Below are 27,710 nucleotides of genomic sequence, written 5' to 3' on the forward strand. Positions count from 1 at the left end.
GGGGGGGGGCGAAAGGCCAAGTCCACAATGAAAGTGCTGGGCGCCTTCGCGTGGAATGCCATTTTTGGCTTTTTCTTTAAGAGTTGCTTCGGAATTGGCGAATGAGTCACTGACTTCGGGCGAGGCCCCTCCTCCTGCGCAGAGCGCGCATGCGCGGGCTCACCTGGCTGGGTGTGTCCGGGAAGGAGCGAAGACCTGCCTTTGCATTTTTGCTCTCAGCTGCACGACGACCATGACGACGACGACGACGACGATCATCGTTGGACTCCTGCTCGGCTTGTCGGGTAAGCGCTTGCTCGCTCGCGCGCAGGGCGGTGACGGCGCCGCGTCTGGTTCGGTGGGACTGACCCGCAGGACGCCTGCCGTCCCCCTCCCCCCCCCCTCCCGCAGGATGGCGGTGCGCGGAGGCGCGCGACATTCTGCCGCCGGGCCCCGTGGACGCCTCGGTGGGGAAGAACGTGACCCTGCGGACGCTGCTGGTGGAACCCGAGTACACGTTCATCATCTGGAACTTCAACGACGGCCGCGAGCAGAGTCACGTGGCCACCGTGGGCCCGGCCGGACTCAAGGTGAACACGCCCTACCTGGGGCGCGTGTCCGTGGACGCCCGGAGCGGCGCGCTGCACCTGAGCTCGCTCACGACGGCCGACAACGGAGACTTCAGCGTCAGCGTCGTGAGCTCGGACGGCGACACCGAAACCGCCGAGATCCGGCTGCGCGTGCTCGGTGAGTCGCCCGCACCGGTCGAGCCGGCCGCGGGCGGTTCGCGGTCGGCCTCGAACCTCGGCAACAAACCTCACGAATGCATGCGGCTCCCCACGCCCCAAATAATAAAAAAAAAACGAGAGAGACGCTTTTCGAACGGGCACGAACATGCGCGCGCGGGGGTTGACGCGTGTGACCTCTGCAGTTTCCACGAGGAAAGCGCGCGATGAAATCGGGTGGCCATGTTTGGGCAACTCATTCCACTGAAACTCGGCAGTCACGAAAGGTTCCCCGAGCGTGTTGCCGCCACGCCGGGAAAAGCGACGGACTCGATTCGGCCTACCGGCCCGATCGCTTGGACTCGCCCCGGTTGGGCAGAAGAAAAGCGAGCGATTGCTTCCGTTTCCGACGGCGCGCCCCCCTCCGCTTTCGTCCCATCCTTCGGGAAGAGCGACGGCGTGACGCTGCGACCCACGCGAGCCGGACAAAATTGTGTTCCGTCCGAGTCGAAGCGATCCCGTCACCGCTCCAAAACGGAAACTCGTCGAGGTGAAATCGATCACGCTGTCATGTCAAACATGTTGACACTTGAGCTCTTTCTTTCCTGGTACGGAAGTCAGAAAAGAGTGGCTGACAAATTTGGGACTTCCGTTTTTCGTCAAATACTACAAAGGAAAAGAAAAGAGCATTTGGGGGACTGATTTTTTTTTTTTTTCTGCCGAAACGATTGAGCCAGAAGCCTTCCTTCGGTCCACGTCGGCTCGCCCTCGCACCGTTGCCCCCTCTTGCTCGTTTTTTCCTCGCCTCGCTCTCATTCGGCAAACAATTCCAAACATTCCACCGTGAAGGCGTCGGGGCGCGGCCGCTCACCTCGCACCCTGCTGGCAGTTGCGTTGCGTGTGTGGCAAGCCTTTCCCCGCCTTCTCCCCGATTGTTATTTGAGGAATGAGCCCAATGGAAGCGGGAACGCTTTCAAACGGCGCAGGGAAGGCGGGCGGGGAAAGAGGAGCGACAGAAGGAAGCGCGCGGCGCTCTGAGCGGCCCCGTTCGGGAGCTGCTGCCGTCCCAGTTCATGCCGACCGCGCGACTTGCTGTGCAGAGCCCGTGTCCGGCGTGACGCTGAGCGCCAACCTCGCCGAGGCGGTGGAGCACAACAGCACGGTGGTCCTGACTTGCGCCGCCAAGGGTTCCTTCCTCAACTTCACCTGGCTCAACGGCACCGCCCCCGTTGTCCCCGGCCCGCGCCTGGCCATCGTGGAGGTCAGAGGTCATCCCGTCCCGTGCCGCGTGGCGACTCTGACCTCCCGCTTACCTTTCTCCAAAAGGGCGAGGCCAGCAGTCAGCTGACCGTCAGGGGCGTCCTGCGCACCGACCTGATGCGACCCATCTCCTGCAGCGCCGCCAACAAACTGGAGACGGAGAAGAGCGCCCCCTTCAGCCTGCCCGTCCACTGTGAGTACCGCGCCGCCGGCCGCTCGCGACTTGAGCGTCCCGATGCCGGCCACTCCCCCGGCACCTCGGGTGTGCGTGAATTTGCTGCTCGTGTTGGTGTTGGCATTCCACCCGCATCCTCACTCAGCCGGAGTGTAGACACGCACACACACACACACACACAGAAAGACAGAAGCGCGTCTGGACACAACGAATCTGTTTTGAGTCAGTCACGGCGGTCACGCCACACGCATCACCGTGGGCGTCGCGCGACCTCGCGGCACGCCAGCCTGACGCAAGCCCTGTCCTGTCCAGACGGTCCGGATGAGGTCACCATCACGGCGTCCGACCCGTCCGCGTTCGTGCGGGCCGGCTCCGACTTCAACCTGACGTGCGCCACGCGCTCCAGCCCGCCCGCCGCCGTCACCTGGTACCAGAACCAGACTATGATGGACGCCACCGGGCCCGTGCTGACACTGCGGGCCGTGCAACAGCGCCCCCGGTGGCAGCAGATGAGTCAGTACACGTGCAGAGCCGCCAACTCCAAGACCGAGCGGGTGGTGGCCTCGCGCGCCGTCTCCTTCGCCGTCATGGGTGAGTCGACCGGCCTCGCGCGACACAACGCGACGGAACACGCGCGCACGTCCGAACGGGCGGCTAGAAAATTGGGAACCTTTGACCTTTCACCCCCCGCTCCGCGATATGAATGGGAAGACGCGGGTTCTCGGTCCAACTGTTAAATGGATGCCAGAGAGCTGCGGATGCGGCCTCTGAGTTTTTTTTTTTTTTTTTTTTTCTGGCCGCGGCGGAAGAAGGTCCGACCTGCGCCAAACGGTTCCCAAAGGTGAAGTGCGCCGCGGCCGGCCAACGTGTCCCTACTACATACCTGTCAACTCATACGGTTTAGCCATAGTTCATACGGATTTTGTGGTGAATCTTACGAATATGGCCGTATCGCACAAATCATACGGATTATGAACATTTCTGTCCCTAGTTGAAAACAGCAGAGTATTCATTGCATACTTCGGTAGTTATTTTGACATATAAAATGCTTTGGTATGTTATAAGGATTTTTTTTGCTCTTTATAAGGATTTTTTTTTTTGGTAGTTTATACAGGTTGGCGCTCCGAAAAGTTGACAGGTATGTTACTCCCGACCGCGCGTGAGATAGAAGGAAGCGTACCGCGCACAAAGCTGCGCGCATGCTCACTCGCAATACCAAATAAACGCACGCGCGGCGGCTCGCAAGCAGCCACTTGCTGCGACTCCTCCCTCCTCGTAAATTTCTTGACTGCTTCTGGAAACCTGCTCAACCGGTGTTGCTGTTCCCGTGTGGGGTGGGGAGGGGGGGGCGGGTCGTATTAGATTCCGTCTTTGTGTGTCCGCTCTTCAGCTGCCAAGTCAAACTCTTCATTGCCCCCCCCCCCTCCCTCACCCCCAACATTGTTACTCTTTCGCCAACGCGTTACTCAAGCCTTCTCCGACCGCCGCAGTCGATATCTGGACTGCTGTGTGAAACATCGCACACTAAGTCATTATCGGGTGCGTTTCCAGAGCCGGTGTCGGGCGTGCAAATGAGCGGTCCGGCCGAGGGCGCCGTGCTCTTGGCCGGCAACAGCTCGGCAAACCTCAGCTGCCGGGCGGCGGCGGGCCCGGTCAGCAGCCGGACGTGGCTGAAGGACGGCAGGCCGCTGGCGGCGCCGACGACCGGCGGCGACCGCGTGACGGCGGCTCCCGACGGCTCCTGGCTCAGCTTGGCGCCGCTGCACAAAGACGACAACGGCCGCTTCGAGTGTCGCCTGGCCAACCCCGTCAGCGAGCAGAAGGCGGCCTACCGGATGGTCGTCAACTGTGAGTGCAAACTCCCCAAAGTCGGAGGAAGCGGGGCGGCCACGGGGCCGTTCGCCGCGGCGCCGGCTTGACTTGCCGTCTTTGTAGTCGGTCCCGAGGCGGTGAGCGTGAGCGGGGAGAGCGCCGTGGAGGTGCGCGACGCCGTCACCCTCAACTGCTCGGCCGCCTCCGTGCCGCCCGCCAGCTTCAGTTGGAAGTTCAACGGGACGCTGACCGACGTCAAGACGGCCACCTACGCCATCGCCCAGGCCGTCTACAAGAACACGGGCGCCTACGCGTGCCAGGCGCACAACGCCGTCACTGGGAAGAGCGCCGCCTACACGCACAACCTGTCCGTCAAAGGTGAGACGCCCGCCCGCGTCTTTTTCTTCCCTTCCCGCGCTCGACGCCCACCGCGGTTCCTTCGCCGCTCGCGTCCTTCCCGGCATCCGGCTCGCGGTCGTCTGGCGCCGCCCGTCCTTTGGCGCTCACTCGCCGTTTCTTGCGCAGAGGAGGGCGCGCTGGACGAAGGCTTGTCGGACGGCGCCATCGCGGGAATCATCATCGGCATCCTGGCTGCTTTGGGCCTGGCCATCGGCATGGTCGTGTACTGCAGGCAGAAAGTTCCGTAAGTACGCGCGGGGCCGGCTGTGCGTTTGCCGTGTATCGGGCTTCTCAACCCCCACGGATGCTTGCTGTACGCGTATTGTCTACACACACACACACGACGGACTTTCCGCACCGTGAATATGGTGTGAAATGAAAACAAAGGAAATTATTTTTGCTTGCAAGTTTGTGGCTTGACTTTCCAAAGTGAAGTCCTGAGGGGTTAACATGGCATGCGTGTGCGTGCGTGCATGTGCCGTCCAGTGGTGTGGTTGGCCCAAAGTGACCCCCCGTCTCGACAAGCTGCCCGACGGCATTCCTCACTGGTCCGCACCTTGTCGCGGTCACGTGCACGCACGCAGACGCACGCACGCACGCGCACCCTCTTGAACACACCAGCAAACTTGATGTACACATTCGATGATGTCATTTCATTCGTTTCTTGTCTTTGTGCACTTAGGGTGGAGTCACCGTACTAGTGAACTTGGTACACACTGCCGGTAAGTCTCTCGCACGCACGCATTCGATGAGCAAAGGCCGTGTTTGGTTGCCGGGGTTACCATTCAAATAGATGCAGATCAGCCATTTTGGAGGCGGGAACTGTCCCAAAGCCATTTGAGTCGAGCTCTCCTCAAGTCTTTCCGCGGGAGCCGTTTTGTTTTGCTCCTCCCTTCCCCTCGATGAGGTCATCTTCAATTTGCCGGCGCAAAAATCCCATCGAAGCCATCGAGCGGTGGCGGCCATTTTCGCAATGTCACTCGGGATAGGGAAAAAAATGGACACTCCTGCTCCAATGAGTTTTTTTTAAGTCATCACAGAAGTGTGTGTGTGTGTGTGGGCGCGTGTGTAGGAGATTCCAGTTCAAACATCGGACCTGGTGGCTTTCCCATGCGTGCGGGACACAAGGACAAGGAGTGAGCACTTGTCGGCACCAGGACGCTTTGTGGCGGGAATCTCCTTCCAGCCTCCTTTAGGTCACTCATCTGTTTGTCGCCTTCAACACGTTTTCCTGCGCGCCCACCCACCACCACCACCACCACCTGAATGCCTCGCTTCCGCCCCTCCCCCGCTGGCAGAATCAATTTGTTCAGTCCCACCCGCCAGCCACCACCACCACCACCTCTGTGCTCAGATGGCAGCCCTCCCCTGGGAATGCGAGGACAAGTTGTGACCGGCTAACGGAAAAACCCAACTTTTTCCGTTAGCCACCCTGACTTTTGGTGGGAAACGAGCTTTGATGTTTTTCTAACTTTTGAACGTTTTCAAACCACTTCAGATGTGTGTCCGCATGTGTTTGTGTGTGTGTGTGTGTGTGTGTGTGTGTGTGTGTGTGTGTGTGTGCGCGCGAGTGCGTGCGTGCACGGAAGTATTTATTGAGTGAAAAGTGGAGCTGAAGGTCATCGCGGGTCACACGCACGCTCCCGAACCCATTTGGCGTGATTTGTCCACATTCTGCGTAAGCTGTCAATCACCACTGGTGCGCTTGCGCAGCATGTCGTGTGGCAAGTTCCCACCACCACCTTTTGATTTTCTTTGTGTGTGTGTGTGTGTGTGTGTTTTTTTTTTTAATAGCTTTGAACACGCAAAATGTTGTTTTGGTTTTATCTACTTGTTGGTAAATAAAATTTAAAGTTGTTCTCCACTTTGACACAAGTGTGTGTGTGTGTGTGTGTTGGTCTCAAGCAGGAACGTTGAAATATTTGTGTCCCAACATGCCGCACAATCACCGTGGAATGTTTGTGTTTGTCGTCATGATGCTGACAGGCGCCCTGCTGCACAAGCTTTGCCGATTTTTACGAATTAGCAGGTGTGAGGTTTGCTTGTCTGTGTTTGATTAGTGTTCCCCCCCAAATCTCTCACACACACATTCCTGCATGGCATGTCAGCACTTGTCTTTTTCGGCCTAAGCAGGTTCATCCCCCCACCCCCGCTATTGTGTCCCGTGAGTCTTATTTCGGGTGGGCAGGACAGGTTGGCGTGTTCCTGAGCTGACCACAGGGGGGCGGCAGAGAGTCCAGCCAAGGAGGAGCACAGCACAGGTTGGCGTGTTCCTGAGCTGACCACAGGGGGGCGGCAGAGAGTCCAGCCAGGGTGGAGCGGAAAAGAGGCAAGACGTCTCCTTTGGAAACGCTGCAAAAAAAACTCAAAACTAATCAAAAAATCGCCGACTGTGGTAGCGCGTGACCGATTCGGGAACTCCTTCCGATTGTTGCTCGAGGTTGACAGTCATAGAAGCTCTTCTGCTTTGGGTCGAGTCGCGGCGAGCTCATCGTTTAGACATCGGAAACGACACGCTACCGGTAACGATCGTTACGTGAAATCCTCAGGCCTGCACCAGCGTATTCATTGCGCCCTCTCCCATCATTGAAGCGCATTTCAAGCTGGGTTCAAATTTTAAACGAGCACGTTACACTGCTGGAGGGAAGGAAGGAGGATAGGAACCGGTCGAACTGAGGCAACGGCGACGGAAAAGACCGCAGGGGCGGATCGGTTGACCGTCGGGCTGGCGAGAAGAGCTGCCAAGGAAAATGAGTAGACACGGCGAAACATGGAGCCGATGCCAAGGTCAACCAAAGCGCACATGCTGACGTGAGGTATTTCTTTTGGCCTCGACGCAGCCACATACATTTGACCGTTCACGTTGCGGCCGCCGCGCGCCCGCTTGGAGATGTTTCCGCGCCGTCTGTTTGATGTGGATCTATTCCACCGTCGTCTCGGTACGAGCTCCTCCCTGAAATCCCAACGGCTGTTTGACATACGCCTCAATCTGAGGCGACGTAAACGTGACGTGATTTGACGCAAGGGCGCCAGAGGTGCTTTACGAAAAGGGAAAGGAGCGAGTCGTAGCGCCCGGGATCCTTCGTGGCAGCGACGAGCCGAACAGACGGAAGTTGATCATCTTTGGTACCAGAGGTGGTTTATATGAGCAAAACTCGCCGCGGTGCGATTGCGTCCATTGCACAACTGCTCCTCAGACAACCGCTCCTCCAAAGGCCACACGTCGGACCGGTGACTTTGTGCTGACGTATAGTTGAACGACGATGCGCGAAGGTTGCTCGATACCCGGGGCCAACGGCCATTTTTCACACCACAACGATAATTTGCCCCCGACGGTGGGGCCCGCTGACCAACAGCTCAACCGCATGTCGCAATCTGTCCCCGCCCACAAATGTTGACGTGCCCAACGCACTGTGCGTTATCCTTCCATCGGAAGTGGGCCGCCCTGCCCGGGACGACACTACCCCCGTGGTGGTCCTCGTGTGGCTTTCAAAGAAACAAAAAGCTTGTCATTCACCCCAAATGTAGACCTGATCTACCAACCAGATAGCCGGGATTTTATATATATAAATACCTCGGTATATCACAAGCCATTGGCAACCTTGAACTGGTAACAAGGAAAGTGGCTACGGCCAAATACCTCCAGCGGGTGAGGCAAGTCCTAAGAAGCCAGCTCAATGGCAAGAATAAGACCCGGGCAATAAACATCTATGCCCTGCCAGTGATCAGATACCCTGCAGGAATGATAAGGTGGCCAAAGGAAAAGATTCAGACCACAGATGTTAAGACCCGAAAGCTCCTAACCATGCATGGAGGGTTCCATCCCAAATCCAGCACCCCGAGACTGTACGCAAGCCAAAAGGAAGGAGGCCGGGGACCAGTGAGTGTGAGAGCCACTGTCCAGGATGAAACATCCAAGCTCCATGAATATATCAAGGAGAAGGCTCCAACGGATGACGTACTCGGAGAATGTCTCAGACAATGGGGAACAGAGGATGAGATGCTGGAAGAGGGACCATCATGGGAGGACAAGCCCCTACACGGGATGTACCAGCGGACCATAACTGAAGTGGCTGATCTCAAGAAGTCCTATCAGTGGCTAGAGAGGCACTCATCCTGGCTGCTCAGGAGCAGGCCCTGAGCACCAGAGCCATTGAGGCCCAGATATACCACACCAGACAAGACCCAAGGTGTAGGTTGTGCAAAGAGGCACCTGAGACGATCCAACACATAACTGCAGGGTGTAAGATGTTGGCAGGGAAAGCCTACATGGAACGCCATAACCAGGTGGCTGGCATAGTCTACCGAAACATCTGTGCGGAGTATGGACTGGAAACCCCAAGGTCAGAATGGGAAACACCTCCGAAGGTGGTGGAGAATGACCGAGCGAAGATCCTGTGGGACTTCCAGATCCAGACTGACAAGATGGTAATGGCGAACCAACCGGATATCGTGATCATAGATAAAGGGCAGAGGAAAGCCGTTGTAGTGGATGGAGCGGTCCCAAGTGATGGAAACATCAGAAAGAAGGAAGACGAGAAACTCGAGAAACACCAAGGGCTCAGAGAGGAGCTGGAGAGAGCCTGGAAGGTAAAGGTGACAGTCGTGCCTGTGGTAATCTGAGCACTCGGGGCAGTGACCCCCAAACTAGATGAGTGGTTGCAACAGATCCCGGAAAAAACATCGGACATCTCAGTCCAGAAAAAGCGCAGTGCTGGGAACAGCAAGGATACTGCGCAGACCCTCAAGCTTCCTGGCCTCTGGTAGACGACCCGAGCTGAATGGGGGACGGACACTACCCCTAGGGGTGAGACGAGGATTTATATATATCTGTATCATATAGTGGCCGAGTGGTGAGCGCATCAACGTCACAGTGCAGACGTATCGGGTTTGATTCCAGCTCCGGCCTCCCTGTGCGGAGTCTGCATGTTCTCCCAGTGCCTGCGTGGGTTTTCTCTGGGTACTCCGGTTTCCTCCCACATTCCAAAAACATGCGTGGCAGGCTGGTTGGACACTCCAAATTGTCCCTGGGTGTGAGTGTGGGCGCGGATGGTTGTTGGTCGGTGTGTGCCCCGCGATTGGCTGGCAACCGGTTCAGGGTGTCCCCCGCCTACTGCCCAAAGACGGCTGGGATAGGCTTTGGCACCCTCCCGCCACCCTTGTGAGGATAAAGACGATCGGAAAATGGATGGCTATGTGGAGAACCAAGTATAGACTCTGAAATGGAAAAACACACTGTCACTTCTATGCCAAGACCTGTTTTGGTCACTTGCAACGGGGGGGGACTTCTTGCGAGCTCCTACTGAGACGACGGAAAAGATTGGCCAAACCTGTGAAATCACCTCACAATAAGTGATAAAAATAGGCCTGTCCCACGGTGTTTCTTGTTTTGTTTTTCCTCCCCATGAGGCCGAGACTTTTGGCACGCTCGTCGCCGACGCCTTCCGCGAGCGCTTACGTCACACTCGTCGGTGAAAAAGACTCGAACGCAAGCAATACGAAACGGTCATCAAGAAAACAATCATTTGGAGACCGTTTCCGTTCAGTCATCATTTCACGCAGATGATGATGCGCATTCACTTGCTCAGTCGGGACGAAACCATGACGCGGAAGCGTTACCATTCCGTTCGAAGGCGTGGACGCGTATGTTCTGATGCCTTGTTGTTTCGGGAGAGCGGCAATTAAAGCAGCGCCACACCTTGCAATCACGATGCTTGAGCGTGGATAATTAAGGCGCTAATTATCATAGCTTTGTCGTCATGCGCTGTCACCCGACCGCATTCTGCGCATAACATTCGCTTCGATCCGTGACGACAGCTCTCTCGCTGTTGTTTGTTCGTTAACACGAGCTCATCAAGGCAGATGCTGACAGCAAACTCTTAACGGGACGTCAGAGGAAATAACCCGGGTCGGAAACACCTCGTCACCGCCTCTGACGGGGGGAGGGATGGGGAACCTGATCGGAACCAGTGAGTCAGGTCTTATGACATGAAGAAACCAAGAAGGGAGCCGGTTGCTCGGTTCTCAGACAGGAAGGAAACTTGAACTGGCCGGCCGGTTTTGCAGATGAGAGGAGAAGCCTCAAACCGAATCGGCTCCGCGTTCACTCGGCTGGAGAGTCGTCTAGAACGGAACCGGGTTTCCAGTTCCTCTAAGGCCGGAGGAAACCTCGAGCGGAACCGGCATCCCGCTTGCTCAGATCAGAAGTCACCTTTCCGAGAACCCATCGGTCAGCTCCTCAGATGGGAAGCGAGTTTGAACAGAACCACTCAATCGATGCCTCAGATGCAGAGTAACCCAGATCGCAATCAGCCCGACGCTTGCGGAGCCCGAAAGAAACTCTGAACAAGAACCGCTCGTTCAGTTCTGAGAGAACGGGAAGCAACCTTGAAAACAAGCTGGCGGGCAATGTCTCAGGAGGGAGGTAGCCTTGCACCGAACCAGTCGCTCAGTTCCTCACCAGGCCAATAAGCCCCACCCCCAGCCCCGACTCTCTACTTTGTGATGGATGTTTGGCTTGATCGCTTGCCGTGGTGACGGAAGCCACCGGTCAATTCCTCAGACATAAAGTGACCTCACCCCCAATCCTAGCCTTAAACGGGAAGTAGCCTTCCTCAGACAGGAAGAAACCTCGACGAGAGGCCCGTCAGAAGGAAGGCGTCGAGGCCTTTGGGTCAGGGCGACTCCCAGCAATCACCGGTCCCGCTCACAGCACAGATGACGCCAGGCACGCCACTGCTGCCGATGAGCCGGCGGAGGCTTCCCACACCGCCATCTTCCCCGACGTTCCCACACCGTCCCCATAGAAGCTCGCCCTCTCGCCGTTTCCAAGGAAAACTTTGGAAAAGCGAAAACATTCGGATGGTAATTTCCCAATTGCAACCTGTTCCGCTTCTGAAACATCCAACATGACGTCAGTGACCTAATGGGTTAATTGCAGGTTGCAAAAAAAAAAATGTAGTTGGACAAGATTCACTTCTTGACTCACGATGCCAACAATTCCTCGTCTGCTGGAGGAGAAGTAGAAGCGGGAATAATTGAGGCCTCACCTTAAAGGAGGGCGTGACCAGACTTTGCTTCCGCTCTTCATAAGCCAACGCCATGCGGCTGCAAGATGACATTGAACCTTGGAGAAGGACTGAAGGCGAAACGTAAAGGACTGAGTCGAGCTCCGCTCAGGATATCCAACAATTGACTTGAGTGAGTGCGGTGAGTACATTCTCCATTTTCAAGAGCCGTTCTGTTGAGAGAAGGTCCAGATTTGGAAATCGGATTCGGCGGTGCGCTCGGTAGAAGGAGGTGAAAGGGATTGATTCAGGACCCTCCGGTCCATGTTACGAGGTTCTTTTCGAGCCACGCGTAAAATAACCATCAAATGTACCGCAAACAAACGCAGACAACGGCTTTGCCGCCGACCATCGGCACAACCACAGCAGGGGCCAACTACAAAAAAAAAAAAAAAGGCCGAGCTGAAAAGGAAGGTTTGAACATTTGGATAATAAGACGTCCGCCTTCCTGATGTCGGAACAGGCGAAGGGAGTTGAGGGGCAGGGCGGCTGAAGGCGAGGCTCCGGGCCCTGCGGGGGTGAGGTGGGGCTCGACAAGGCTGACGGAGAAGGCGGACCTGCGAGTCCCGCTAGCATTGTTGACGGGGGTTAGGTCGGAGAAAGAGAGAGAGAAGACGGGTTGAAAGCCAGCAGCGTCGCCGAGCCCGTGAGATATGACGGGCGGACGGCCGCTCTGGTTGTGAGCGCTCCGGACCAGTTGGAGTTTATGGGTCGAGCTTATGGGCAAGCGGCAAGGAGGCTGTCCGAATAGGGGCGCTGTTTGGGTCGAGCGGTGGGCGAAGGCGGTTGCACAGATGGAAGTTGGCGTGGGGGCGGCGAGACTGTGACCGATGCGGTTCCGGAACGACGCGGCCCGTCCGCACTGACAACCGGACTCTGGAACTCGATGGCAGCGGGAGCCGGGGGCGTTGTCGGTGCTGCGGTTGAAAGCGGCAACTTGGTCAAGGATATTGTTGGGGTCCCACTTTTGTCGAAAAGTATGGAGAAAAAAAAAAGATTTCAACTCCCGCGGACAGCCAACGAGGAATGAGGGTGTGATGGTGGAAGTGACTTTGGCTGCGTGGAAACGTTTGTCCAATAGCTCGGACGCTGAAGAATTGAGCGTCTGGTTTTTCAAAGCGTCTCCAGCTCCTTCCAAGATGTTGCTTCTTTGCACTTTGCCTTGTGTTATTCCATCTTCCTGCCTCCTTTGAAGCTCAGGGGACTTGCTCTGTTTTTTTGGAATTGTGGAAAGAGGTTTCCCGAGAGTATGCCCGCTCCGGTCGGCCCCGCTTTTTGGTCGCTGTGATTGGTTCTCATTTGAACATTTTCGACGGCTCTTCTTTGAAGTGAAGAACAATGAAGAGAAAGTCATTTGTCTCACGGGCGTCCGTTTCTTGAGCGCAGGAAAGGATGGACAACAGTTTGAAGGTCGAACGCTCCCCCTCACACCCTCGACACAATATCTTGAGAGCGTGAGAAAGATTGAGCAGCCCTTGCGAAAAAGAGACTATTTTTGGAAAGTCACTGAATGTCAACTTCAAATGTTGTGCTTTCTCATCATTTTTACAGGACATGATCAGATTTTGTTTGAGGCATCGGAAGCAGAAAGACATCACAATGATCATAAAAACATTCATCTTTTTACTTCTCATTCATGGTAAGTGATCTGAACAACATATCGCAATCTTGAAGCTTGATGTCAACCTGCGAGATATCTGATCCAAAATCTCACTGAAAATAGGAACTGACAGCCACCCAAAGGCCAGACGTCCTGGACACGGCACAGGGAGAGCACTCCTCCAGATAACTAATGATGAAAATGAAACCCTGGGAAGCCAGTCCACAGTCTCCGGCGTTAGCGGCGGCAGCACCGTCTCCGGTGTTAGCGGTGGCAGCACCGTCTCCGGCGTTAGTGGCGGCAGCACCCTCTCCAGCGTTAGCGGCGGCAGCACCCTCTCCGGCGTTAGCGGCGGCAGCACCCTCTCCAGCGTTAGCGGCAGCAGCACTGTCTCCGGCGTTAGCGGCGGGAGCACCCTCTCCGGCATTAGCGGCGGCAGCACCGTCTCCGGCGTTAGCGGCGGCAGCACCCTGTCCAGCATTAGCAGCGTCAGCACGCCATCCAGTGTGAGCAGCGTCAGCACGCCATCCAGTGTGAGCAGCGTCAGCACGCCATCCAGTATGAGCAGCATCAGCACGCCATCCAGTGTGAGCAGCGTCAGCACGCCATCCAGTGTGAGCAGCGTCAGCACGCCATCCAGTGTGAGCAGCATCAGCACGCCATCCAGTGTGAGCAGCGTCAGCACGCCATCCAGTGTGAGCAGCGTCAGCACACCTTCCAGTGTGAGCAGCGTCAGCACGCCATCCAGTGTGAGCAGCGTCAGCACGCCATCCAGTGTGAGCAGCGTCAGCACGCCATCCAGTGTGAGCAGCGTCAGCACGCCATCCAGTGTGAGCAGCATCAGCACGCCATCCAGTCTGAGCAGCGTCAGCACACCTTCCAGTGTGAGCAGCGTCAGCACGCCATCCAGTGTGAGCAGCGTCAGCACGCCATCCAGTGTGAGCAGCGTCAGCACGCCATCCAGTATGAGCAGCATCAGCACGCCATCCAGTGTGAGCAGCGTCAGCACGCCTTCCAGTGTGAGCAGCGTCAGCACGCCTTCCAGTGGGAGCAGCGTCAGCACGCCATCCAGTGTGAGCAGCGTCAGCACGCCATCCAGTCTGAGCAGCGTCAGCACACCTTCCAGTGTGAGCAGCGTCAGCACGCCATCCAGTGTGAGCAGCGTCAGCACGCCATCCAGTGTGAGCAGTGTCAGCACGCCATCCAGTGTGAGCAGCGTCAGCACGCCATCCAGTCTGAGCAGCGTCAGCACACCTTCCAGTGTGAGCAGCGTCAGCACGCCATCCAGTGTGAGCAGCGTCAGCACGCCATCCAGTCTGAGCAGCATCAGCACGCCATCCAGTGTGAGCAGCGTCAGCACGCCTTCCAGTGTGAGCAGCGTCAGCACGCCTTCCAGTGGGAGCAGCGTCAGCACGCCATCCAGTGTGAGCAGCGTCAGCACGCCATCCAGTGTGAGCAGCGTCAGCACGCCATCCAGTATGAGCAGCATCAGCACGCCATCCAGTGTGAGCAGCGTCAGCACGCCTTCCAGTGTGAGCAGCGTCAGCACGCCTTCCAGTGGGAGCAGCGTCAGCACGCCATCCAGTGTGAGCAGCGTCAGCACGCCATCCAGTCTGAGCAGCGTCAGCACACCTTCCAGTGTGAGCAGCGTCAGCACGCCATCCAGTGTGAGCAGCGTCAGCACGCCATCCAGTGTGAGCAGCGTCAGCACGCCATCCAGTGTGAGCAGCGTCAGCACGCCATCCAGTCTGAGCAGCGTCAGCACACCTTCCAGTGTGAGCAGCGTCAGCACGCCATCCAGTGTGAGCAGCGTCAGCACGCCATCCAGTGTGAGCAGCGTCAGCACGCCATCCAGTGTGAGCAGCGTCAGCACGCCATCCAGTGTGAGCAGCGTCAGCACGCCATCCAGTGTGAGCAGCGCCAGCACGCCATCCAGTGTGAGCAGCGTCAGCACGCCTTCCAGTGTGAGCAGCGTCAGCACGCCTTCCAGTGTGAGCAGCGTCAGCACGCCATCCAGTGTGAGCAGCGTCAGCACGCCTTCCAGTGGGAGCAGCGTCAGCACGCCATCCAGTGTGAGCAGCGTCAGCACGCCATCCAGTGTGAGCAGCGTCAGCACGCCATCCAGTGTGAGCAGCATCAGCACGCCATCCAGTGTGAGCAGCGTCAGCACGCCATCCAGTGTGAGCAGCGTCAGCACACCTTCCAGTGTGAGCAGCGTCAGCACGCCATCCAGTGTGAGCAGCGTCAGCACGCCATCCAGTGTGAGCAGCGTCAGCACGCCATCCAGTGTGAGCAGCGCCAGCACGCCATCCAGTGTGAGTAGCGTCAGCACGCCTTCCAGTGTGAGCAGCGTCAGCACGCCTTCCAGTGTGAGCAGCGTCAGCACGCAATCCAGTGTGAGCAGCGTCAGCACGCCATCCAGTCTGAGCAGCGTCAGCACGCCATCCAGTGTGAGCAGCGTCAGCACGCCATCCAGTGTGAGCAGCGTCAGCACGCCATCCAGTGTGAGCAGCGTCAGCACGCCATCCAGTGTGAGCAGCGTCAGCACACCTTCCAGTGTGAGCAGCGTCAGCACGCCATCCAGTGTGAGCAGCGTCAGCACGCCATCCAGTGTGAGCAGCGTCAGCACGCCATCCAGTGTGAGCAGCGTCAGCACGCCATCCAGTGTGAGCAGCGCCAGCACGCCATCCAGTGTGAGCAGCGTCAGCACGCCTTCCAGTGTGAGCAGCGTCAGCACGCCTTCCAGTGTGAGCAGCGTCAGCACGCAATCCAGTGTGAGCAGCGTCAGCACGCCATCCAGTCTGAGCAGCGTCAGCACGCCATCCAGTGTGAGCAGCGTCAGCACGCCATCCAGTGTGAGCAGCGTCAGCACGCCATCCAGTGTGAGCAGCGTCAGCACGCCATCCAGTGTGAGCAGCGTCAGCACGCCATCCAGTGTGAGCAGCGTCAGCACGCCATCCAGTGTGAGCAGCGTCAGCACGCCATCCAGTGTGAGCAGCGTCAGCACGCCATCCAGTGTGAGCAGCGTCAGCACGCCATCCATTGTGAGCAGCGTCAGCACGCCATCCAGTGTGAGCAGCGTCAGCACGCCATCCATTGTGAGCAGCGTCAGCACGCCATCCAGTGTGAGCAGCGTCAGCACGCCATCCATTGTGAGCAGCGTCAGCACGCCATCCAGTGTGAGCAGCGTCAGCACGCCATCCAGTGTGAGCAGCGTCAGCACGCCATCCAGTGTGAGCAGCGTCAGCACGCCATCCATTGTGAGCAGCGTCAGCACGCCATCCAGTGTGAGCAGCGTCAGCACGCCATCCATTGTGAGCAGCGTCAGCACGCCATCCAGTGTGAGCAGCGTCAGCACGCCATCCAGTGTGAGCAGCGTCAGCACGCCATCCATTGTGAGCAGCGTCAGCACGCCATCCAGTGTGAGCAGCGTCAGCACGCCATCCAGTGTGAGCAGCGTCAGCACGCCATCCAGTGTGAGCAGCGTCAGCACGCCATCCAGTGTGAGCAGCGTCAGCACGCCATCCAGTGTGAGCAGCGTCAGCACGCCATCCAGTGTGAGCAGCGTCAGCACGCCATCCAGTGGGAGCAGCATCAGCACGCCATCCAGTATGAGCAGCGTCAGCACGCCATCCAGTGTGAGCAGCGTCAGCACGCCATCCAGTGTGAGCAGCGTCAGCACGCCATCCAGTGTTAGCAGCACTGACAGCATGCCTTCCAGCGTTAGCAGCACTGACAGCACGCCTTCCAGCGTTAGCACTGACAGCACGCCTTCCAGCGTTAGCACTGACAGCATGCCTTCCAGCGTGAGCACTGACTCCCCGGGCACTGGCAGTACAACCTCTGGCGGCGGAACCAGCGACGACACAGCCACTACCCCAGAAGTCCCAATGAATGAAACGGTTCGAGAAGTTGCAACCCGAAGATCAGCAGAGACGGCCGTGGCAGCATCCACCACTGCCACATCAGCAGCAACATTATTGGCCAGCTCAGCTGCGACAGCAACGGCCGCAGTTTCAGGGGTGTCCTCACAAGCAGAAGCAGCTGTGGAAGAAGCTTCATCGGCTGCCGAGGAAGCTGCCGAGGAAGCAGCCGATGCTGCGCTGGAGTTTTCACGAGGTGCAATCGATGCAACCGCAGCGGCGGCGGCGGCAGACAATGCCGCGGCCGCTTCCGAAATTGCCGCCATGAGAGCACAAGAAGCTGCGGACGACGCGAGCGGGGACCTGGCCCCGCTCGCGGCACAACTCTCGGCGGCGGCCCAAAACGCGGCAACGATAGCGAGATCGGCCGCGACGACGTCTGCCCTAGCGGCAAATGTTACGGGTCCTGGAGTCACGGCGGAAAATGCGGCATCGATCATCCAAGAGGCGAGAAATGCCAACCGAGAGGCCGAGATGGCAGCGCAAGAGCTACAAGAGTTGCTCGATTCAGCAGACCTCCCTCCAGATGTCGAGGCCAGTGTAAGACAGGCCATCGAGGCGGCCAACAGCTCGGCTGCCTTGGCAGAACAAACGGCAGCGCAGGCTCAAGCTGCGCTCGACACAGCAGACCGAGCCGTGGCACCAACCGGAGGGGATGCGGAGGCCGAGTTGGCTGGCGAATTAGCCGTCCTACAGATCCAGAGTGCCGCACAAAGCGCGGGGGCGGCGGCGGCGGAGGCTGCCGGAAGCCCAACAGCGGCTGTCCAAGCCTCAAGGGAAGCCTCCCTGGCGGCGGCAGCGGCGACCCTCGCCGCCTCTGCGACAACCGTTACCGCGGCACGTACGGGAGCGGATCTCGACGATCTCATCGACGCCGCCTTGAACAGCGCAGATGCGGCAAACGTTGCGGCGTTGTCGGTGGCAAACGGAGAAGCGGACCCAGAGGAGGCTCGAGAGGCCGCGGCGAGAGCGGCCGAGGCGGCGGAAGCGGTGGCCGAGGCGGCAGAAGCGGCGTCGATGTCAGGAAGGATTGATGAGGAAGCGGCACAGGTGGCGCTCGATGCGGCGGCGGTTGCCACGCAAGCGGCCATGGGAGATCCAGGAGAGTTTTCCAACACTGCAGCGCAATTTGCCACGATATCCCGAAATGCCGCGGAACTGTTTGGAAGCCAGGCGTCATCCATGCAGACACCTGAAACGACGGCGGCGATTCAGGATGCAGAGCAGGTCGCTTTGCTGGCAGAAGCCACTGGAATCATCGCAGGAACCGCGGACGATTCCGAGGGCGCAGAAGCCCTGGCGAGATCGGCAACCACAATGACACAAACAGCGACGGAAATGGTGCAAAACCTTCCGCAGAGAACGGCGCTCAGCTTGGCACAAGATTCCCTCGTGGTCGGCTTCACATCCTCAGTCGCAGCAATCACCGCGACGACCTCGGCAGCCGCAGCCGCAGCCAGCCCGGGAGCGGAAGAGGCGGCGAGAGCCGCGTTAACGGCGGCAGAGGAGGCGGCAGACGCCTCCGGCTCGCTGGGTAACGGCCAAGGTACCCTGACCTCGACGGTGGATGCCGGACTCGTGGCCAGTAGCGCCGCCGGCCGCGCGGCCGACGCGGCCGTGGCGGCGGCGTCTCAAAACGGATCGGCCGCGGACGTGGAGTTGGCCGGCTTGGCCGCGGAGGCGGCCGGAATAGCTTCCAGGGCGGCGGCCGCGGCGCAGAGCGTGGCCTCCGCCGAAGCCACAACGCAAACCATCGCGGATGCCCGCCAAGTGGCCCGGGACGTGGACAGAGACTGGGCAGACTTGACGAGCAGGTTGCAAGACATGCTGACGGGGGCTTCGCAGGACGGCTGCGGGCAGGTCGTGGACGAGCTGGCGACCCTGAGCGTGGCGTCCACGGGGCAGGTGGTCACGGACTTCACCAGACGGGTGGCAGAGTTGGCTGTGACGACGACCGCGGCGGACGAACGCCTCGCCACTGAGACGGAGACGATGCGAACTTTCGCTTCGGCGGCCGCCTCGTCCGCCAACGTGGCGGTGCGAACGGCAAGCACGTCGTTGGCTGCGGCCACGGCTACGGCTACGCAGACGAGCGGCGCTAACATCCCGGTGCTGTCGCTTACTGCGATGTTGGGCGCCGCCGTGCTCCCGCTGATGTTGTGAAGCGTGTTTTAAATCAAGGACTTGTGAATTTTGTGAAGAAAGCCATCTATTTATGCTTGTGTTATAATGTATGTTTGATATCTGCACCTTGTCATTGAGTGAGAAACGCCGGCTCAAGATAAATGTGCCTCGGACTTCATGGTGGACGTCATGAAAGTCAGTCAAGACAAAAGCAACAATGAATGCATGAATTGCACTTCGACTTCAGCTGTGACGCAGTACAAAGAGTGTTTTGTCGGCCATAAGTACGCGACGCCTGCATTTTTGCTCGCGCTGTTGGAATGTTGTTCCGTTCTCGACTCAACGCAATAAAAACCACTGGACTGATTGCTTCTTCTCTGCCTCTGCCTCTGCCTCTGCCTCCGTGTCGCCGCGCCGCCGCCGGCGTCGCTCGAGCCCGCCACAAGGGTGAGCCATGCCCCGAGAGCTGATGGGAAATGTGCTCATATGAACGAGCGGGCACCGCACTCATCATGCTCCTGAGGTCTGGCCTTTCCCGGCCGGCGGTCTTGTCACGTGGCTTATCTATCTGTTTCGCATCCCGCCAGAGGGCTGACCTCCTCTCTCCAGTCTCGGTAACACATTGAACTGTAATCAGCTGGTCGACGTCAACAGGAACTTTGACTGTACCGATAATGATGACGATGATGACGCGGATTGGCAAAAGATGCGGAAGCAACTGCAGACAGTCTCGACTTGGGGCAATTCACCATCTTCCACATTGCCAGTGGCCTTCTCTGCTGCCCTAAACATTCATACAAAAACATTAATTCATTTTATTTTCATAAATATGGAAACAAAATGATTCTCTGTATTCTTTACGTCATATTATTTCCACTTAGTCGTGTGGCTTGTTATTTAATGTTATTTTAAATAACATTGAAAGTTATTTATCGAGTGGCTTTCAATGTTATTTAAAATAACATTGAAAGCCACTTGATAAATAACTCATTTATAATGGTAGAGATTTTAACCAATCATATTTCAGCTAGCTTGTGTTGCCAGGTAAATTAAACTTGCTCGGGGCCTTCAGATTAAACAGAGCCGGCCCCTGTGCGCTGTAAATGAACGGGCACAGTCAACTTGCAATAGCCAATCAGATCACGAGTCTGCGTACCAGGGCCAGCTAGAAGGCCTTAACGTCGACACCGGACGTGCGCGCTCGGTGATTGGATTAGCGCCTGCTAGAGGGAGCTGTCACTGCATTGCAACCCAAAATGGCCGAAGAAGAAGACGTTGATCTGGTTGCAGGCCTACTTTCCACACAATTTTCAAGACGGACCTTCCACGAAAAGCTGGATATTGTGCGAAGAGGTCACCTAATTCCTGCGCTAGCTAGCCTGTCCCACCAAGGAAAAGGGTTTGTCCGTCATTTTCAGACGAGCAATTATGAACGGTGCCCGTGGCTCACATCCTCTGAGAAACGCTGCAAATTGTACTGCTGGGAATGCCGATTGCTTGCAACGGACCGATTTGGTGTTTGGAGCCACACTGGATTTACTCATTGAAGTTGTTTTACCAAAGCAGCAAGGAAACATCAGAGCACGGCTGGGCACTTACAAGCTACGGTGCGTTTAAAAACGTTTGGGGGACACTCGCGTAGATGTGCAGCTCAGTGAACTGGCACTACATTGGTGAGTAAATGAATTTTATTTTACATTTCTTCTTGTAATTTTATTTCGTGAGTATTAAATTAATGGTAACGAAATAAAATGACAAAGATACAAAAATGTATCAAATAAATCAGCTCACCTGTAATTTATAATGGCGCATTGTAGTCACCTTCGTGCACGAAAGTTCGTGCAATCTCAGCTGCTCAACATTTTCAGTTATTTGCTGTTGTATCACCGATTTTCAAAATGCAAATGATCTGTTTACTTTATTTTCAAAGAATAGTTTGTTTTGTTATTGTGTGGTTGGTGTCTTATATGAAACTGCGACATTGCGCAATTTATTGGACAGACTTGTTTAAAATCACACAGCGTAATTTGGGTGGCATTTTATTTAGTATTTTTAAATCATCTTTTTAGTTTTGACAATATCTATAAATTTAGTTTCCTGCTCTTAATTGTGAATGCATACTTGATGGTTTCAAATGCTCCTGAAATTAAGTGCTGCTTGACGAGCCTATACTGTATTGTGTTAATGTATGTGACGTCACTGAAGGCCTAAGGTTGAAATGCACGGCCCGCCACTGCACATCGCATATTTAAGCCCACCGAGGCGGCGGAAGATGAATGGGGATATTTCAACAGCGTGCCTCAGATGTCGCGTTGGCTGTCGTAAATCGTCGGCCATTGACTTGGGCCCCTCCCACTCGTTTTGTTTTTTTGTTATTTTTCAGCCTCGACTCCGATGCCTGATGCACACCCGCCGTAATGGACGGGGAAATCTAAATTGTCGGGGAGGAAGTTTTCAGGGAACTGCCCGTTCTCCATTAATTTCTCTCGGATGGCCGACGAGTCCAAAGGTGGAAGCGTGATGTTGATTTTCGACGGAGCGACCATTGAGTCAGTGCCGCGACTCGAGAACCTAACTGTGAACTATGAAGCTGACCGGCTTGGTTAAGACAGCAGGGAAGACAATGGGGCGGCACCCGCCCCCTGCTCGCAGGGACATATATATCCAGTCCGTTATTCAACAGACTAACGCCACTTTAGACAATCCTCCCAAAACTCAGACAGGAGGTTTCGGACTCCTCTCTGGAAACTGAATCCACATTCAAAAGTCATTCATACCGAAGGCTGTCAGCGTTATTTATAAACAAGAGGGAGGCAGACAGACAAGCGGCAGGACATGAGGACGTTGTCATGTATTTATTGTCCAATGTACAGTAGGTAGCGGCATCGTCTGTCCTCCGAGATGACTTTCTCCTTCGGGAGAGCAAATAAAAGTCAAATTCCAATTCAATTCTCTCGACGCTCCGGAACTCTGTTTGGTCAAACCCAAAGCGAAAGCGCTTCGCCAGGCGCTTTTGCAACCTCCACGTGACGGCCGCGGACACCAGGGGGTGCACAAAACTTCCCAGCGGGCACCCGATTCCATTTCTTCTGGGCTCATCCGAAGCGCGATGACGCGCGAGATATTCGGGCGTGTCACGCATGCCATCCCGAGGCGGGTGATTCAGGTCGGAGGGGGCTGACCGGTGAACGCGAGGGACCGGGGTGATGAGGACATGCGGAAACAAAACGAGGAGGAAGGAGGAAAGGCAATGTCGGAAAAACAAAACCAAAAACAGCTGCCTCCGTTTTGCACGCCAACACGCTCATTGTCTCCAGTTGTGTCGGTGACGGCGCCACTCGGTCAAAAGGTGTGGTCACGTGAAACCGGTCCACGGTTTGGGGGAAGGGGGGGGGGGCATGTTATTGAAGCACGTCGACTCTCGACTTTTCTCTCCTTGAGCTTCAGCACGTTGGAGCGGCACCCCGGCCGCTTGCTCCTCGCGCCGATCAACAGGAAAACATGCTGAACACATCGGCCGCACGTCTCCTCAATCCAGACCGACTCCTGCACTGACCATTCCTACGTACATACAGTCAAACCCGGCCCAATCCTGTTTTGGCTTTCGTCGGTTGAACCAGGTTTCAGTTCATTTGCCGCATCGACTTTGGGCAAGGAACCTTTGAGTAACCTGCTTGTGATTTTTGGGCCGAAGTGGTGACCCTGTCCGGCCAACGCAGCGCATCCACGCCGGGACATGTCTGGAATGCAAATCGGATCTTCGGGGACTTGAGGTTCATCCATCGGAGAACCACGCCTGCAACACATCGGCGCACTCGTCACCGGTGGACGGCATCGGCCGTTGACTTTGCCAATCGCAACCCGTTCCCTTTGGGACTCATTTAGCATTGACGTTAGTCACTTAATTGGCCAATTACACACAGCGCAAACAATGTCGCTCGACGAGATTCGTGTCTTGATTACGCACAAAGCATTAGCAAACAATTCTTCCCGTTCACCAGAGGAAGGAGTGGCGGTTGAACAATTAAGGCCTCGCCTCAACGAGGGCAGGACTCAACTGAAGGTCACACTCTTTACAAATGATCACGAGCCGGTAAGGAGGCGACATATAACGTTGGAGCAGGACCAACGGAGACAAACACGCAGATACGTGCGCGCACACACAAGCACACGCACACATCCGCCGCAGCTCCGCTCAGGGTATCGACAGCGGACTCGCCTGAACCGGGTAAGTACTTTTCTTCTTCTTGAAGTCATTTCGCACACATTTGGCTTGCGATTGGTAGAACGGCATGCGAGGAACCCATTTGGCGCGCTTGGTTTTGTTTAGCCAATGAGATGGTCGAGTTTGGACACCGTAAACCCTCAAGTGTCAATCTTCACAAAACGGGACTTGTAGAATGTGGGAAAGGCCGACGTTGACAACAGTTCAAAATTTCAAGTTGTCTCGTTTACGTACTTCACTCCGCAAGAGCCGAAAAGATCAGCTCGGCGTCAAAAACCGTGTGAACAAAGAGAATGCGCCGTGTGCACCGCAATGTTTTCTGGCAATGGCAGTGGTTCGAGTACCAGTGCTGAGGTGCTCGCCCCGGCGCGCCGCGGCAGAGGCAAAGTCCTCCGGAGCCACCGAGGACTCTTCTCCCCACGCGGAAGGCCGAAGCGCCACCCGCCAGTTGGCATCGTCTTGTCGAAGCTGCGCGGACTCTCCGGACCGCGCCTCGACTGTTTCGAGTCGTTTTCTTCGGGCTGAACGCAGGAACGGCGAGAGGTCCGGCCGGGACGGGGCATCCTTTCTGTTCCTGTCCATCCCATCCAGAATTGGCACCCCCTCCTGGCAAAGTCCTCACATTGCTGGCATTTGGGGAGCGATTAGTTGGCGCCTGCCCCGATGCCGACCCGATGGGGGTGGGCGGCTGGCTGCCTGTGGACGACGTCTGAAGACCCCCGCGCGCAGTCGCGTGATCCGCTCGCAGAGTAGATAGACCGCACTGCCCCCCCCCCCCCCCCCGGCCAATCGACCACCTCCAGTTTGATTTCAACTGAACAGTTCCCCGATTCGACTCGCTCCTACGCTCTGTCAGTCCATTTTCTTGCCAAGAGGTTGGACTTTCTCCCGAGAGCCGTGCTCTTTGGGCCCCGGCCTTCAGCCGAGCGGGTTGCCAGCCTTTCGCCGCGCACGCAGTCTGTGCGTCGGTGACGTGAAGACGGTGCCGCTCTTACTCGCCGCCTGCCGGCCGCCGGATTCTATCATCCGAGAAAGCCAAAGCCCAACAGGTCGGGTTGGTTACCGATGTCCAGAAGTTCGCCACGAATGTCGCGGAACTTTGCGCGGCCGGTTCGTAGGACTATCTTTGTTGCCATTTATGAAGCCTAAAGTTCACCCCTGCAATGTCAACTCGCCTTCATAATAATCATCATACACTGACAGAGACAAGGGAGGGCAAAACAAACATGTTCGTGGTAAGCATTTTTGCAGTGTTTCTGACAATTTGCCACTTTTCATTATATCGGAAAGTCCAAACGTTTTTTTAGAAAAGAGGAAATATTTCCGGACTCAATGGAATTTTGCCTTTATAACACCTGAGTGTTGTTCTTTTTCTCTGGTCCTCATTTCTACAGGAAAACGCCGCATTTGCTTTGGCACAACAGGGAACAAAAAAGCATGACAATGATTCTTAAGACGTTGATTTGTGTACTTGTGTTATTTGGTAAGTAATCTGAACGGAATATTACAATCCAGAGCTTCGTGTCGTGATGTTGGATGTCTGACAAAAGCGCTCCATTGAAACAGGAACCATGGCTGAGGGACTTGAGCGACGTGGCGCCAGTGGTCGAGTGCTTCTCCAGGTAACCGATGACCCCCAGGATCCCAACGCGTCGACCAATGTCACCCCGTCGCCCGACGGTCAAACCCCTGACTCCCAGGATCCCGACGTGCCGACTGATGTCACCCCGTCGCCCGGCGGTCAAACCCCTGACTCCCAGGATCCCGATGTGTCGACCGATGTCACCCCGTCGCCCGGCGGTCAAACCCCTGACTCCCAGGATCCCGATGTGTCGACCGATGTCACCCCGTCGCCCGACGGTCAAACCCCTGACTCCCAGGATCCCGACGTGTCGACCGATGTCACCCCGTCGCCCGGCGGTCAAACCCCTGACTCCCAGGATCCCGATGTGTCGACCGATGTCACCCCGTCGCCCGGCGGTCAAACCCCTGGCTCCCAGGATCCCGATGTGTCGACCGATGTCACCCCGTCGCCCGGCGGTCAAACCCCTGACTCCCAGGATCCCGATGTGTCGACCGATGTCACCCCGTCGCCCGGCGGTCAAACCACTGACTCCCCGGGCCCTGGCGGTACAACCGATGAAGGCCCAACCTCTGGCGGCGGAACCAGCGACGACACAGCCACTACCCCAGATGAAGTCCCAATGAATGAAACGGTTCGAGAAGTTGCAATCCGAAGATCAGCAGAGACGGCCGTGGCGGCGTCCTCCACTGCGGCATCGACGGCAGCATTATTGGCCAGCTCGGCCGCGGCGGCAACGGCCGCAGCTTCAGGGGGATCCTCAGAAGCAGAAGCAGCTGCGGAGGAAGCTTCATCGGCTGCCGAGGAAGCAGCCGATGCTGCGCTGGAGTTTTCACGAGGCGCAATCGATGCAACCACAGCGGCGGCGGCGGCAGACAATGCAGCGGCCGCTTCCGAAATTGCCGCCATGAGAGCACAAGAAGCTGCGAACGACGCGAGCGGGGAACTGGCCCCGCTCGCGACACAACTCTCGGCGGCGGCCCAAAACGCGGCAACGATAGCGAGATCGGCCGCGACGACGTCTGCCCTAGCGGCAAATGTTACGGGTCCTGGAGTCACGGCGGAAAATGCGGCATCGATCATCCAAGAGGCGAGAAATGCCAACCGAGAAGCCGAGATGGCAGCGCAAGAGCTACAAGAGTTGCTCGATTCAGCAGACCTCCCTCCAGATGTCGAGGCCAGTGTAAGACAGGCCATCGAGGCGGCCAACAGCTCGGCTGCCTTGGCAGAACAAACGGCAGCGCAGGCTCAAGCTGCGCTCGACACAGCAGACCGAGCCGTGGCACCAACCGGAGGGGATGCGGAGGCCGAGTTGGCTGGCGAATTAGCTGTCCAACAGATACAGAGTGCCGCACAAAGCGCGGGGGCGGCGGCGGAGGCCGCCGGAGTGTCAACTGAGGCTCTCCAAGCCTCAAGGGAAGCCTCCCTGGCGGCGGCGGCAGCGACCCTCGCCGCCTCTGCGGCAACCGTTACCGCAACAGGTACGGGAGCGGATCTCGACGATCTCATCGACGCCGCCTTGGACAGCGCAGACGCGGCAAACGTTGCGGCGTTGTCGGTGGCAAACGGAGAAGCGGACCCAGAGGAGGCTCGAGAGGCCGCGGCGAGAGCGGCCGAGGCGGCAGAAGCGGTGGCTGAGGCGGCGGAAGCGGCGTCGCCATCAGGAGGCATTGACGCGGAAGCGGCACAGGTGTCCCTCGACGCGGCGGCGGTGGCCACGCAAGCGGCCACGGGAGATCCGGGAGAGTTTTCCAACACTGCAGGCCAACTTGTGACAGTGTCAAGGGAAGCCCAAGAGCTATTTTCGCGTCGGCCGTCATCCACGCTTACCCCGGAAGAGTTTGCAGCCATTGAGGGTGCAGGAGAGGTCGCGTTGCTGGCAGAGGTTGCCGGAATCACCGCCGAATCGGCAGACACTTTATCAGGCACACAGAGTTTAGCGAGGGTTGCAACTGCGACAACACAATCGGCGAGGGAAGCGGTGCAAAACCGTCCCGAAAGAACGGCACTCAGCTTGGCGCAAGAGTCATTAGGGGTGGGTTTGACCGCCTCAGCCGCTGCCATCACCGCGACGTGCTCGGCGGCGGCGGCCGGCTCAGGAGCGGAATCGGCGGCCAGAGATGCGTTGTCCGCCGCAGAGGACGCTGCGAGCGCCGCCATCTCGCTGACTAACGGAGGAGTTACCCTGACCTCGGCGGTGAACGCCGGACTCGCGGCCAGTAGCGCGGCTGCCGACGCAGCCGCCGCAGCCGCGGCGGCATCTGAAAACGGATCAGCCTTGGAAGTGGACCTGGCAAACGTGGCCGCGGAGGCGGCCGGAATAGCTTCCAGGGCGGCGACGGCGGCGCAGAACGTGGCCTCCGCCGGAGCGACGACGGAAACCATCACGGAGGCCCGCCAAGTGGCCAGGGAAGTCGACGTCGACTGGAGAGCGTTGACAAGCAGGTTGCAAGGCATGTTGGACGATACTTCGCAGGATAACTTTGATGAGGTTTTAACTCAACTGGCCGTCCAGAACGTGGCGTCCATAACGCAGGCGTCCACCGAAACCAGCAGACAAGCGGCAGACCTGGCTGTGATGACCACCACGGCGGGACGACCTCTCGAAACGGAGACGGCCACCATGCGGGCTCTGGCCATCGTGGCGGCCTCGGCCGCCAATTTCGCAACGAGGGCGGCAAACGCGTCCTTGATCATACCGACGCAAACGAGCGGCGCCGGCGTCCCGATGTTCTCCTTCGCTGGCACAATTGCCGCCGCCGTGCTCGCGCTGGTCTTGTGATGTGCCTTTTAAATATTGTAAATTTGTACATTTCCGCAAGAAATACGTCTTTTCATC

The 27,710-nt window shown here is 57.2% G+C and overlaps 2 protein-coding genes and 1 pseudogene across 2 annotated transcripts; all 3 read left to right on the forward strand.

Moving 5' to 3' along the window:
* Positions 1 to 63: 63 nt before the first annotated feature.
* On the forward strand, positions 64 to 6,214 carry LOC147190625 (cell adhesion molecule CEACAM5). Its single transcript, XM_086137167.1, has 10 exons — positions 64 to 284; positions 391 to 726; positions 1,805 to 1,965; positions 2,031 to 2,157; positions 2,452 to 2,730; positions 3,691 to 3,987; positions 4,075 to 4,329; positions 4,477 to 4,594; positions 5,033 to 5,072; positions 5,423 to 6,214. Exons 1-9 carry the CDS (start codon positions 233 to 235, stop codon positions 5,049 to 5,051), a joined length of 1,644 nt encoding a protein of 547 aa, XP_085993293.1. The 5' UTR covers positions 64 to 232; the 3' UTR covers positions 5,052 to 5,072; positions 5,423 to 6,214.
* A 70-nt stretch (positions 6,215 to 6,284) lies between these two features.
* On the forward strand, positions 6,285 to 11,156 carry LOC147190626 (uncharacterized; annotated as a pseudogene).
* A 320-nt stretch (positions 11,157 to 11,476) lies between these two features.
* On the forward strand, positions 11,477 to 27,710 carry LOC147190627 (uncharacterized). The gene is made up of 7 exons (XM_086137460.1): positions 11,477 to 11,559; positions 12,969 to 13,056; positions 13,141 to 15,932; positions 16,581 to 19,099; positions 22,759 to 22,904; positions 24,650 to 24,772; positions 24,856 to 27,710. The coding sequence occupies exons 2-7, from the start codon at positions 12,972 to 12,974 to the stop codon at positions 27,651 to 27,653; spliced, it is 8,463 nt and encodes a 2,820-aa protein (XP_085993586.1). The 5' UTR covers positions 11,477 to 11,559; positions 12,969 to 12,971; the 3' UTR covers positions 27,654 to 27,710.

This window comes from Hippocampus guttulatus, chromosome 18 (assembly GCF_054856545.1).
Source record: "Hippocampus guttulatus isolate MCC_2025c chromosome 18, RoL_Hgut_1.0, whole genome shotgun sequence".
Lineage (NCBI taxonomy): Eukaryota > Metazoa > Chordata > Actinopteri > Syngnathiformes > Syngnathidae > Hippocampus > Hippocampus guttulatus.

Bases quoted from the DNA above. Each gene is read 5' to 3' on its own strand.
- LOC147190625 (XM_086137167.1), top strand. From the start codon at position 233: ATGACGACGACGACGACGACGATCATCGTTGGACTCCTGCTCGGCTTG. The intron at 2,158-2,451 runs GTGAGTACCGCG...TGTCCTGTCCAG, and splicing joins CTTCAGCCTGCCCGTCCACT to ACGGTCCGGATGAGGTCACC. The intron at 2,731-3,690 runs GTGAGTCGACCG...GTGCGTTTCCAG, and splicing joins CGTCTCCTTCGCCGTCATGG to AGCCGGTGTCGGGCGTGCAA.
- LOC147190627 (XM_086137460.1), top strand. From the start codon at position 12,972: ATGATCAGATTTTGTTTGAGGCATCGGAAGCAGAAAGACATCACAATG. The intron at 15,933-16,580 runs AGCGTCAGCACG...TCCAGTGTGAGC, and splicing joins GCACGCCATCCAGTGTGAGC to AGCGTCAGCACGCCATCCAG. The intron at 19,100-22,758 runs GTGAAGCGTGTT...TTTGGGCCGAAG, and splicing joins GCCGTGCTCCCGCTGATGTT to TGGTGACCCTGTCCGGCCAA.